General features: G+C 44.2%; 1 protein-coding gene across 5 annotated transcripts in view; it reads left to right on the forward strand.

Annotated features, from left to right (window-relative positions):
* Nucleotides 1-13,414, forward strand: part of MED24 (mediator complex subunit 24) — a 48,906-nt gene that overhangs the window by 18,605 nt on the left and 16,887 nt on the right. For 3 of the 5 annotated variants that reach the window (XM_053360761.1, XM_053360763.1, XM_053360762.1), the window contains exons 10-15: nucleotides 2,672-2,719; nucleotides 3,851-3,933; nucleotides 6,350-6,436; nucleotides 7,313-7,345; nucleotides 8,548-8,659; nucleotides 10,322-10,464. In XM_053360761.1, coding sequence (XP_053216736.1) covers nucleotides 2,672-2,719; nucleotides 3,851-3,933; nucleotides 6,350-6,436; nucleotides 7,313-7,345; nucleotides 8,548-8,659; nucleotides 10,322-10,464 — 506 coding nt within the window. The remainder of the gene's footprint in view (nucleotides 1-2,671; nucleotides 2,720-3,850; nucleotides 3,934-6,349; nucleotides 6,437-7,312; nucleotides 7,346-8,547; nucleotides 8,660-10,321; nucleotides 10,465-13,414) is intronic. The other 2 variants (XM_053360764.1, XM_053360765.1) reach the window with 1 other exon arrangement.

Below are 13,414 nucleotides of genomic sequence, written 5' to 3' on the forward strand. Positions count from 1 at the left end.
TTTTGTTGCCATCTGAGTTTCCCAGCTTACCGAGCAACAGAGACCAAAAGGGTTATGGGAAGTTGGATAAATTTGTGGTCATTTTAGGGCATCAGGTACAAGAGAGGGCAGTAACTCAGTGGTAGAGCGCATGCTTCACATTCCCAACGTCCAGTCTTTGGTATCTCCATGTGAGAGCTGGGGAACATCCCTTGCCTGAAATCCTGGAGACAGTTGGTCACTCCCAGTTGGTGCAGACAATACTAGAGGGACCCATAGTCTGACATGATATAAAGCAGTTCCCTGCATTCCTGATACATTGCCTTAGCCCATGTCTCTTCCTGAGCAGTGTGGCTGACCTAGGTGAAGGGAACGGGTTTCTCTTTATCCCTCACCTACCCCGCTTCTCCGTAATTCAACAGTTTTCTCCCCCCTGCATCAGGCTTCTTTCTGCTTCTATTTTCTGGCATTGCACAGGCTTGATAGACTCTCCCAAATATCTGGTTGATATTCCTGTTTTCCCAGCCTGGTTGAACCCCCCCCCCCCGTTAGCCTTGGGGGTCTACCTGCAGCCCCCTGTCCCCTGCTTCATTTTTTGATAGGGACACCTTTGGAAACGTGTATCTGGACACTGATTCCAAACTTTTAGCAGAAACTGTGAGTTTTATGTTCAAGGCTGTGGTTGTTTTCTGCAACTGCAAGGTCTAGAAATATTATTTAAGCAAAATGGGGAAGGAGAGTGTCTCAGTAACCTGACCACTCTAGTGCTCCTTACTAGGTTCTCAACCAGGGAATCTAAACCTGTGGCCTTCAGGTGTCATTGGACTCAGACTCCCAACAGCCTGAGTCAGTTTGGCCAGCGGGTCAGGAATTGGGAACTGTAATTGAACGGCATCTGGAAAGCTACAGATTCTCAATCTCTGCTTAAAACCTTTATTGAACTCTGGCTGGGACCCAGCCTAATGGGTACCTGGGGCTGTGTATGCTTGGGCCCGGAGTTCTCTTCAGGTATAGAAGGCATGGATAGGTGTGTCCAACCTCGACCTCTGCAATTGGCAGGCAGCACGAGACCTCTGGATTGGCCAGTCTTGTGAGCACTTTGGAGCCCAGCCTTTTGCTTTTGACTGGTCAACAGAACAGTAACTTCTGCCAGCTCTACTCCAGTCCTCACCTCTGGCTTCAGGAACCCTGGGTTGGTAAAACACGCTGCTGAGCAGGATCAAGTATGGCTGCCCCTGTATCAGTCCTGGCACAACGCAGCTGCAACGTTAGGGATTAGGAACAAAAAGAAAGAAATACCAAATTCCTCTAGGGTCTTGGTCAAATACTTTTACTCTCATGGTAACCTCTGCCATGATAATTCTTGCCCTTTGTAATCATAGTTTCCCCCATCTGCATCAATGCAGGTTCTCAGATCTACTGGCAGCCGGGGTCTTGGATGCCATTCACTATTATAGTGAGTGGAAACACCAATCTCTTCTTATGCTCTTTCTGGGCTGTCATCTTTGGTAGAGCCTGGAGGAGTATCTGTATTTAGCTATATACTTCTTTTATTTTTTTATTTTTTTGCAATGTAAACATAAGCCAGATGGCTCTGTCTTCCTTCTCCCTGGCTTTCTTGGTAAACACACTTGTGACGCTGCTAGATTCCCCCAAAGAGATCCAGCAAATTGCAACTTAGCATTCCCTGCCTGCTCAGTAAATCTCTATTGCAACTCAAGTACATCATGTAACTTATCAGCCATGCAAAGAGGAATAAATTAAGAAGTATGAAAGAGACAAACACACACACTCCTGAACAAACTGGAAAGCAAAAGAAATAACAAACAGTTAATCTCTGGAGCTTGTTGCCATATGATAGCATGAAGATCAGATTAGACATGCCTAATTCTACATTTAGGAGTTTGTTGGTTTTTTTGAATATTTATTTCCAGTTTCATGTGCAAAATGCTTTCTTATCTTCAAAAGCAAGGGAGAAATCGGTTTCATAGCCGAGTTGAGATTTGAAACCTTCCGATTCAATATTTATGGCCCTCGACCACATTAGCATCCACCCCAGATTTGTCACTGGAAGTAATTAAGCCAGTATGCGACTTTGACTTGGTTGATAAGGAGACCAGAAGCGGCAACCAGACTGACTTGGAACTTTTTCTGAGCATTAGTTAGGCTAGTTTCATGTCATGGAATGTTCGTAGATGGAACATGAAATGTTCTAATATCGGAGTGTGAAGATAATAGTAATAGGAAGTTGAAAAACAGCTTGGCATTTATGAGGAAAGCAAAGGCCAGTTTGCACAGGGTCTGTGTGCAGTTAGGGTTCACGAGAGAATAGAGGTATGAAGGTGTTTTGGGAAAGAGGACTACAAGCAGCTGTGAAAAACTTTGGACGCTCGTGATATGGCTGAACCATCCTTGGCCATTCTTGCTGGGGGTGACGGGAGTTGTAGTTCAGCAACATCTGGAGGGCCAGAGGATTGTTAAAGGGCAATGGGACTGAGTGGAAGTCAAGAACAACTGTCTTGCAGGGTCTAGGAGGAGGAGGAGGGGCTGTGAAAAGGGGGAGGGGAGTGAAAATGCAAAGGAGTTTTTGGCAGTCCAGGACGAGTGAGCCAGGGAGCAAAATTCACAAGGAGATGGGGGGGGGCGATAGTTTTGACGTCCCTTATTAAATTCTTACTTTGCTCTTTTTCAGATTCCACAAGTACTCGTAAAACTGAAAAAATATCCTCAAGGAGAAAAGGTAAAGGTTGCTTTTTGAAAAGCAAATCATCATCATCATCACAACAGCTACATCAGTGTTCTATTTACAGTGGTACCTCGGGCTACAAACGCTTTGGGTTACAAACGCTTTGGGTTACAAACTCCGCTAACCCGGAAGTAGTTGCTCTGGGTTGCAAACTTTGCCCCAGGATGAGAACGGCAATCGTGCGGCAGCGGTGTGGCGGCAGCAGGAGGCCCCATTAGCGAAAGCGCACCTCAGGTTAAGAACGGTTTGGGGTTAAGAACGGACCTCCGGAACAAATTAAGTTCGTAACCCGAGGTACCACTGTATTTGTTTAGAACTGCTAAAAATTATTTGGGAAGAAAAATGGAAGCAAATCATCATGATTTTAGTTTTGCAATTAATAATGCTTAGGTTAAAGATGGGATTTTCAGTGAGAACAAGGCCCATCAGTGACTCTAGCCATGATGGGTAAGGATGAAGAGCCAGAATTTCTATGATTATCATGCTTTAGATCAAAGAAGAAAGGCATTTCCATCATATCCTCTTTGTGAGCTTCACAGAGGCATTTGACTGCTGTCTGCTGCCTTAAACAGAATGCTGGGCTAAATGGAGCTTTTGGTTAAAAAGTAGTTCTTCTGCCACTGAGTGAGTTTATGGCTAAAGTGGGATTCGAACCTGTCTTCCCAGTCATAGAGGTAATCTAATGTGGTCTTTAAGAGAGACAGATGAAAACAAATTCAGTTCCACACACATTTATCATATTCTCCCTTACTCTATAAAACCCCCAACTGCAATGTACCACTTGCAAAGAGCAGTTCAAAAGAAGTAATTCTTCACCAGTGTGTCTGCAGGGCTTCAGTTTACTTAATCAAGTGGTTCAAGCTTCTACACCACAAAAGGGGGGCGTGGAGAGAAACAAAACAACCAACCCTTTAACTTTGCTGGAATTTTTATTCTAGCTCGCTCAGTGGTAAATTCTATAGCATGAAACTTGCCGAAAAGAAATTACCAGGAGCTAATGTTCTCAGTGGGCTTATTGGGATGCACTGCCTTGGCCTGTTTTTATAGGGGATTATGGGTGGGGATTCCAGTACAGCATTGGCAGACCCTTTAGATGTAAGGAAGAAAATAATTGTGCAATTGCAGGACTTCACCGAAGATGTGAATTGTGCCTTTGAGTTCCTCCTGAAGCTGACGCCCCTTCTGGACAAGGCTGACCAACGCTGCAAGTAGGTTCCCTTTTGTTCATGGCTCTTCAAGTAGAGGGGACAGAGCCCAAGGGCTTTTCCTGCTTGGCCTGGGAGTTCTTCTCTCAGTTTCACTCCCATGTTTATCAGGGTCTCTGCTCCCATGAGATGCCGCTCTCTTAGCTGCCAGCCACCATCCTTTTTCCTCCAAAGCTCCACTCCTTGAATCTCAGGGTCTAACTCTTAGGGAGCTTGGCAACCCTAGCGTTACTGTCAGGATGAAGGCTGCTTTTTAAATTTAATGTTGTTGTTGTTTGATATATTTAATTGAATGCAAAAAAATACAGCAAGTGACTAGAGACAGGACATAAACACATCATTATTCCCCCCCCCCCCACTGAACCAAGTTGAATAGTGAGCATTGAAGACTAGGTTGGAGGGATATTTTGGCCAAAACCAGTTTGCTTTTTGGAGTAGGGTCACGCAAGGTGGGAGAACAGTCAAGGTTGAAATGGGAACAACCTGATAGACACGGCAGAGTTGAGCAGGGTTAGATAGTGAGAGAAATTGCTAAGGTGGTTGTCATCCAGAGGAAGTTAAATGGACCAACTTGTGAGGGAGGTGTGTTTGTTACTCAAACCGGAACCTGGTATAAGCTCTCTGAAGTGGTCACCAGTCACAGAAACTGGTTTGGTTAGTAGAAGGGGCCTGTGGGAGGACTGGCCTCTTCTTCACTGCTCAAGCCTACTCCCTCTTTTCTTAACTTAGTAACATTCCAGATGTTGATTGGTTGACTGCGTTTACTTACATGCCGCTGTGTCCAAAGCGGCTTACACCAAGCATTCGAAGCATCGAAAGAGAGTGTTGGAAATACAGATATACAAAATACAGAACAATAGCACTGACAACAGAAAACTAGAAGCTAGCACAGTTTAATCTGAAATGGGAATTTTTCAAGGAAAATTCCCTGTTTCCCCCCTGCTGGGTGGGATATAACAGGAGATTAGAACTGGGGGAAGGGCCAGGGAAAGCGGACAGCCTTGTAAACAGAATTCTCCATGCATAGGTTTGCTGCTGCTGTCGCAATTAGAACTGTTTGTTCTGCATGATAGATTAAGACCCAAACTCCCCAATGTGTGAAGCAGTCAGTGTCGCTCTTGCATAAAGTAGTATTTTGAATCAGTTTGGTCCAATTTTCTTGTGCCCAGCTCTTGAACGCTTTGTTCTGTTATGGAAACATAAGCACAAACTTGAGGTGGTTCTTTCTTAATGCTTAATCCTTCAGCCAGGGCTGGATGTGCTCTGTGCATGATACATGATAAATTGCCTGCCTATGAGCTGTAGGGTACAATGAGCAACTCCTGGGTTCTGTTCATTCTGCACTCCTGTGGTCTCAACTTGCAAGTGCAGAATTGCATAATTCAGCACCTTGAGAGTCCAGATGTTTGTTTTAGGTTTCTGGTGGTTTTGGGGTTTTTTTTTTGAGGTGGCATGCCTTTAAAGTAGCCTTGAAAATGAGTGGATAGAGGCTCAGAAACGTTCAGTAATTAGCGACCTCTCTCTCACGGCTGGCAGAAAAACTCAATAGGTTATGCAAAGGAAGTGAGTGTACACATGCAAATGTGCTTTGTTTACAGAATTGAGCCAACCAATTTGGTTGGTCTTGTAGGTAGCTGTGTAGTAATGGGAAGAGCATTGAGCTTGGATGGAGGAGACCAGGGTTCATTTCCCTGCTCCTCAACTAAGAAGCTGACTGGGCAGCATTCAGCAAGCTTCTGTCTCTACCCGGAAGGCGTTTGTGTGGCTAAAATGACATATTCCCCATGAAAGCAAAACTTGGAAGTAGCACAGATAGAAATGCAAAACATACTGCATCAGGCCACTTAGGCCTCTAGAGACAAAGCTGGATCTGTGGCCATTCTCAAAATGCTAACCAATCCTTGAGTCCCTTCAGGACAGGTTGAACAATTTCCTTACTGGGCCCAAAGTGAAATTTAGAGCATGCAGGTGTCAGTCACTGAAACCACACAGATCCTTTTTGAACTTTTGAGCCTTTCAACAGCAGTTGCTTCCACTCAAGGTTTGTCCTTTCTTTAACACTGTGGAAACTAGAAGGTTGAATCCTGGTATCCTCCTTTGTATTCCTCCTTTCCCTGATTGTTACTATATTTGCAACGTCAAAAATGGCGCACAATAAAAACTCTACAAATTTTATGACAGTTGAAATGCAGGGACCCAATCAAAGAGAGGCATTTTAACAGGGGATTCTTTCTGTGCCTCCCAGTTATATTCTTTCACCTTTAGTTGTATTCCCACCATCTCTTCCTTAATTCACCTTGTGCCATCTAGTGTCCTTCCCCAAAAGGTCCAGTGAGAGAACAGTCTGTCTCCATTATGGACCATGTTTGTTCATACATTTTAACACATTTTTTTCCTCTTTTGGTGGTTGTTCTTCCAGCTGTGACTGCACAAGCCTTCTCTTTCAAGAATGTGGCAAGCAGGGTCTGCTCTCCGAAGCCAACATGAACAACCTCATAGCCAAACGGTAGGCTTATCTAGCTTTGCACAAAAGGGGCGATAGGCTAGATGCAGGGGCAAAGACGCATATAGTGGTTGCTTCAACATTTCTTGAGCTTCTGCCCCTTAACTTATGGGGAAGAGGAAAGGAAGTTCTCAGCTGCCTGACAACTGTCTTGAAGACGTTCCCCCAGCAGCCGTGTATTATTCTCAGCTTCTCTAAAACCATGGGCGAATGCATGCGATCAACTTATCAAGTGGTAAATGCAAGGAAGCTTGCCCATTTCTTAAATGTAAGCTTAAAAGTGCAAGCGTACCCAAGTGACTGTGGCAGGCTTTGCTTTAATCTGTGGCTGCTGTGGCTTCAGCTTCATTTACTGACTTGCTCTGCTGCAGTGGAGGGAAGGCATCGCCCTCTGTGCCTTGCGGCAGCATTTTGTCACTAGTTCTTTCTTTAGGGAAGTGGATGGTTAATATATTCCCACAATCTTAAGGGTTTATTCATACTGATAATAGCGTTGTTGTTTCAAAGAGGCCAGTGAAACTTCTCACCCTGTCTTTCAAATTTTCTTTCTCTTAAGGGGGGGAAAAATACGGCTTTTTTTTTAAAAAAAAGATTGCATTTGGTTTTAAGCTGGCAAAGTCATTAAATGCATTGCTTTTTAAGCCTGCGAAGCATCTGCTGTGCTTAATTTCACACCTTTTAAACTGGTTGTTGTTGGTGGTGGGGGGAATTGTATTCTCTCTCCCTCCCCACCCACCTCTCATCACAGCACAAACTGACGCCTTAGCAAATAAACCCTCAGACACACTGTAGTAAGCTGTCCAGTGCTGATTTAGTCTTGTTTTATTAATATGGATTGGGCAAGGATGTACGTAGACTTTTCCTTCCATTTTCTTTCAGTTTCTGCTCAGGGTATCCAGCCACAAACAGCTTGTGAGTAGGAGTTCTGTTTGCATATTAAAAGGTTGCTCCTCAACAAAATACACTAAACTTAAGTTAATAATTTTTTTAATTTAAAAAAACAACCTGTCAGAGGCTGTAGATATTTCAGCATGTTTAAATGATAAACAGCACTTGGAATGGATATCTGAACTCTTTTTTAAAAAAAAAAACTATGGCAAAAAAGCAGGGGAGACAAAAATCTTGCTTTGAAAGACAGCTCTAGCTGTGACATGCTATAACTCAGGGGCTGTCTTCCTTACTCCAGGTCATATTTGCCTGCCACAGATTACTAATACAGATGACTAGTTTATTAAGTTGGGATTGTAGGCCTTCTTCATCTGTTCTTCCAAAAGCCCCGAAACTTTTTGCTCCTCCTCTCCTTGAAATCCTTCTATTCTAGCTTGTCATTGCAAGAATTCTGTAGCTAAGAAATAATAGTTCCCGAGCTTGCTTCCCCACCCAACCTCTCCACCACCCTCTCAGTTGCGTTTCCTTTTGTGCCATGTCTTTTTTAGATTGTAAGCCTGGAGACAGGGACTGTCCTGTCGCCGACATAGCGAGATGAGCGCCGCAACCCCAGAGTCGGTCACGACTGGACCTAATGGTCAGGGGTCCCTTTACCTTTACTTTTTTAGAACAAAAATGTTTCAAATAAATAAGCTGTAAATGTGGGGGAGCCTAGCCACATGATAAGGTCTTCAAAATTTAGCACACATTAGAATGAGTGGCAAGTGGATGGGCGAATTCTACCACTTTTTCCTTAATACAGACCGGGGATGGGATACCTATGGTTTTCCAGATGTTGGACAACCATTTACATCTCCTCCTGACTATTGGCCACACTGGCTGAATCTGATAGGAGTTGGAGTCCAAAAGCTTCCAAACAGTTAAAGGGTATAGACAAAGCAAAACCATCGTAGAAAACTTTACCACTCAGTCAGTTTGTCATCTGCATTGAGCCCACGGGGACTAGGAGTTTTGTTTCCGAGAACCCACAGGTTAAATATGGAAGTTAACCTGAGTCAAACTCTCAGAAATTAAAAGTTTATTGCCCTGAATTTTCATCAGAAGCTTATAGATATGTGAATTTTGTACTGGTGGGGTGGCCCTTATAGCAGAGCATTCCACTTTCATTAAAGAGCTCTTTACCCTCTTATTTCAACTTTGGGTATTTTTCTTCTGACCTCACCCAGGACCGCTGATCGGGAACATGCGCCACGTTTAAAGTCTCCCGAGAATGCTAACATTCAACCCAACCCAGGCCTCATCCTGCGAGCGGAGCCCACCGTCACCAACATCCTGAAAGTAGGCACTAACCTTGTGATGGCATCTTGAACACAGAAACTGGAATACCTTTATTATTTTTAGTACTGCTGCTGTGCTAGTCTTTGGTGCTACTAAGGCCTAGACCAGGGGTAGGCAACCTAAGGCCTGTGGGTCGGATGCGGCCCAATCGCCTTCTCAATCCGGCCTGTGGACGGTCCAGGAATCAGCATGTTTTTACTTGAGTAGAATGTTCCCTTTTTAAAAAAATGCATCTCTGGGTTATTTGTGGGGCATTGGAATTTGTTCATTTTTCCCCCAAAATATAGTCCGGCCCACCACATGGCCTGAGGGACGGTGGACCGCCCCATGGCTGAAAAAGGTTGCTGACCCCTGGCTTAAACACACGAGGGAATAACTCCCACTGAAGCTATCTTCCCTTGAAGTTGCTCAGAGCAATGTTTCATCTCAGAGCTGTTATGAGATTAAGGCTACAAACTGAACAACCCCACTTACCTGGAAGTGAAGCCCACTGAGTTGCATCCCAGTAGACATGGTTTGAATAGCACTGTAAATTAGGTTGGAAGAAAGTGTCTTGTCTCTGGCTGATAGCAGAGCTTCACAACTGGGGATTTGAACCTACGCCTTGCATATCAAAGTGTATCAAATGATTTCAAGGCATTTTGGGGAAGGGGACAGGGCACGAAATATCCTGGGACAGTGGTCAGCTGTTTGGCACAAGAAGCCACTTGAGTAGTTTGTCTGTGCTTGTATTAGAGAGAACACAGCAAAACACAGACCATTCTGTTGTTCTGTCACACCCATTGGGCTGTCACACATAAATCTGTGGTGGCTTTGCCCTCTGGGACAAAGTGACACAGGAATTGGGGGTGGCACACCAACATTTACCAAGTTAGCAAACATTGTGACCCTAGACATAAGGTATCTGAAAGTATGGTTTATTGGAGAAACAACTACCAGTTTTGCTACTCTGAAGGTTAAGTACAGCCAGGCATATTTTTACAAGGCCTGACAAACCTTTATTGAACATGTAACCAAAGAAACAATGGGTAGACCCTCATCTGAAGTATACAAATGCCTCTGGAAAGACATCCAATAACTAGTCTTGGAAATGCAATCCAGATATATCTGTTAATTCTCTGAAGACTTCTCTATGTATCTTGTAAAGACAATCTAGACAATCTATGGTAAGTTACACATTCTGTGTTTTCCCCCTCTTAGTTGGTGCTTTGTTAATGTGTGTTGATTGATTGTGACTTAGCCATATTTTTTCTTTTTAAAGGAAGGGAACCGGAGACATTTCTGTGTTAATTCTCTTTCTAATATTGGACAAAGCCTTCACATTCCTTTTAGCAATTGAAAAATTTTCACCTTTCTTTAGTTCAGGGATTCCCAAACTGTGATTTGTGGACCACCAGTGGTCTGCTGGCTTCATTCAGCTGGACCACGGCGTGTCTACCTTCATCTTGATTTTTAAATGTATTTTTATTTCTCATATTGCATTTTTTTTGTTTTACAATTTTAATTCTGTGAAATGGTGATGAATACCCACGGGCATGTAGTTAAGTTGCTAAGAACTGATTTCTCTTTACACAATTCTCTGTAGTTTGTTCCCTGCCGGCTATCAATCGGGAACCTTCGTCGACTCAATTACTTTCTTTCTTTATTTCTCTGCTACTCCAGACAATGGATTCAGATCACTCGAAAACCCCAGAAGGGCTGCTGGGCGTCTTGGGACATATGCTGTCTGGGAAGAGCTTGGATCTGTTGTTGGCAGCTGCAGCAGCTACAGGGAAGCTGAAAGTCTTTGCCCGGAAATTTATCAAGTGAGTGGGTATGGATATGATTGGCCACTGCCTCCTTTCAAGTTGGGGAGCTGGAGTCTGTCACTACGGTCACAGAGTGTGCAAGTGCTAAAACACCCACCCACAGCTCGGTTGAGCTTCTGCTGTTAGCTAGAGCTGGAGCACACACAACTGGCCAATTAAAAAAAAAGTCTTTATTAATAGTAAAATAAAATAAAGTAAAATAGTAAAAATAAGTAATGGGGTATTAGCTCCGCCCAAGGCATGATGGGGAGCAGCAATCGCTGGGAAAAGATAGACATAACATTTTACAAGGACAGGAAGGAACACCACCAACAGAATAATTGTCACACACAGGAGGAATAAGGATATAGTTTGAATGCTTCACCTATAGATTTATAAATCATTTAATGTGTTAAGATGAGTGGGTGTCATTCATATTACAGTTGTTGTATAACGGATTGTTATTTTGGATTGAATGTAATTGAGATGAATAAGGTTTGGAATGCAGAAAAGTAAATAATCAAACCATTAGTTCTAGCACATGCGGGAGGCCACCCAAATTTTATAATTTGATATTTGAATGATTGGGATTAGTAATTGTACTATGATTTGGCATTGTTATGATGAGGCTACCATTGGGTTATTGTAACTGAACACTAATAAAAATTATTGGGGGAGGGGAGGTAAAAATAATGTGAAGTAAAATAGTAAAAAGAAAAGTAGCAAAATAAAATAGAAGAGAACAGATAAACAATATGCTCCAAGGCTATAGTCTCACCCAGCCTTGCACTTCCAGTCCTGAACTTGGGAGAATGAAATATTGTGCTGTTGTCATTCAAAAGGAGCTTGCAAGGCTGATGTGCAATGGCTAAAATGCAGTTGAGCATCCATTGGTTGAGTGTGTTGGAAGCTTTACCCTACCTGGCTTCTGTCTACATAGGATTCAGGCTGTTTTTAGATCCGCATCAGCACTTCCAGGCACAGTTCAGTGGGGGAACCATTGCACAAGGTGTTGGAGTAAAGCGCCCCCAGTACAAATCACTCTTGATCTGGAGTGCGTTCTTCCCCTTCCTCCCCCTGCAGAAACAATGAGGCAGATTCTTAGAATTCCCATTTCACATAGATGGGAAACTGAGGTGGTGGCCGAAGCCTCGGTGGCATGGTAGGCTGACCTATCCCACAGCAAGAGCAGCGTGAACAGTGTCAAATCAGCAGTTCCCGTTAATGTTTCTCTCCCCAGACATCTTGTGAAACACTACTCATGACATGACATCACTGCATGTTGTGTTCCTCTGCCCTGGGAGTTGGGAAACTGGAAATACGTGTTGACATAGTGACTTGGGTATTGTTGGGGCAACCCAATACAGATTTGCTGCTTTCAATGGCAGCCAGGTGGCTTCCCTAACGTTTAGCACTGGCCTTGGATTTAAGCCTTCAAGCCCGGAAGCCAATCTATCCTAACAGAACACAGGCACTATATGTATTTTAGGCTGTTTTGCTTTTCTGAATTCCCGCCAATGACAAGAGATCAACTCCCTGTCTCCATTCCTCTTCTTTTATTCCACAGCCCACCCCCAATTCCATGTCAGGCTGCTGCATTTTTTTCTGAACCCATTTGTGTCTTAGCTGAAGGGGCTATTAGGTAGCCGCTCACGAGGCTGTTAAACCTCCCACAAGTGGCTATCTTACAAGCACACTCAGGCCTTTCTGTACTTGAGCAAATCAAGCAAGATTGTGGGGTGGGGGGGGGATCTTCTCCCGCCCGTTATTAGAAGCAAACAATTCTCCTGCAGGGTAAAGACACATTTGTTTTTGATGTTGCTGCCAGGAGGAGGAACCGGGAGGTGGGGCTGGACTATCTTTCGAGCCATGTGATGGTATATTTCTGTCACAAGACTCCTGTCTGAATAAATCTACTCCACTCCTCCACATATAAGCCTCAAGCGTGCGAGCTCTAGCGCTGCAGTATAGCTGCTGTGGCCATGTGTAGTCCACACAAGTGAGGAATATGATACCGAGTATGTAATTCGGCATCCTATGTGAGGTTGAAAGTGAAAGGCTGTGCCATACCAGAAAGCAGGGCTTTCTTTCAGCCAGAACTCACCGGAACTGAGTGTGTCTGAGGTGGTGGGTTCTGTCACCTATCTGGCGTGTTCCGGCAGCTCTGTAGCATTGTGGCACGGTAGTGTGTGGCAGAGGCTGTGGGCGGCACATCTGTGTGGCAGAGGGTGGTGGCATAAGGCTCCGGAACTGGTGGTGAGGCCAATGGGCGAAGAAGAGAACCTTTCTTAGGCGATCCCACCCCTAACAAAAGCTCAACAACTTGGGCGCTCCTCCTAAACAAGTTCCGGCACCTCTTTTATCTAGAAAAAAAGCCCTGCCAGAATGTCAAAATGTTTGCATTATGGGAACTTGGCTTGCTAGATGAGCCACATCTGGGTGGGAAAGGCCTGAATCTTTTCCAAAAGAGTAAAGGCAGACTAAGGCTGCATCCACACTGTATACAGTGGTACCTCAGGTTACAGACGCTTCAGGTTACAGACTCCACTAACCCAGAAATAGTACCTCGGGGTAAGAACTTTACCTCAGGATGAGAACAGAAATCGCGCAGTGGCAGCACGGCGGCAGCGGGAGGCCCCATTAGCTAAAGTGGTACCTCAGGTTAAGAACAGTTTCAGGTTAAGAACGGACCTCCAGAATTAATTAAGTTCTTAACCCGAGATACCACTGTATTCTCAGAGCGTATCTAAAGCAAGCCTCCCCCCCCCCAATATGGGAACTGTAGCTTACCCACAGCAGAGCTACAGTTCCCAGCACCCTTTACAAACTTTAGTTCCCAGGATTCTTTGTGAGAAGAAATGTCAATTAAATGTATAGTGTGTGCACAGCCTAAGAGGAGAAGAATTAGAGGTGGGGAATGGCTAAGAAGGTTTCACCTTGATTAGATTGGTAAAAAGAAGAAAGGATG

Source organism: Podarcis raffonei, chromosome 13, assembly GCF_027172205.1.
Source record: "Podarcis raffonei isolate rPodRaf1 chromosome 13, rPodRaf1.pri, whole genome shotgun sequence".
NCBI classification, from domain to species: domain Eukaryota; kingdom Metazoa; phylum Chordata; class Lepidosauria; order Squamata; family Lacertidae; genus Podarcis; species Podarcis raffonei.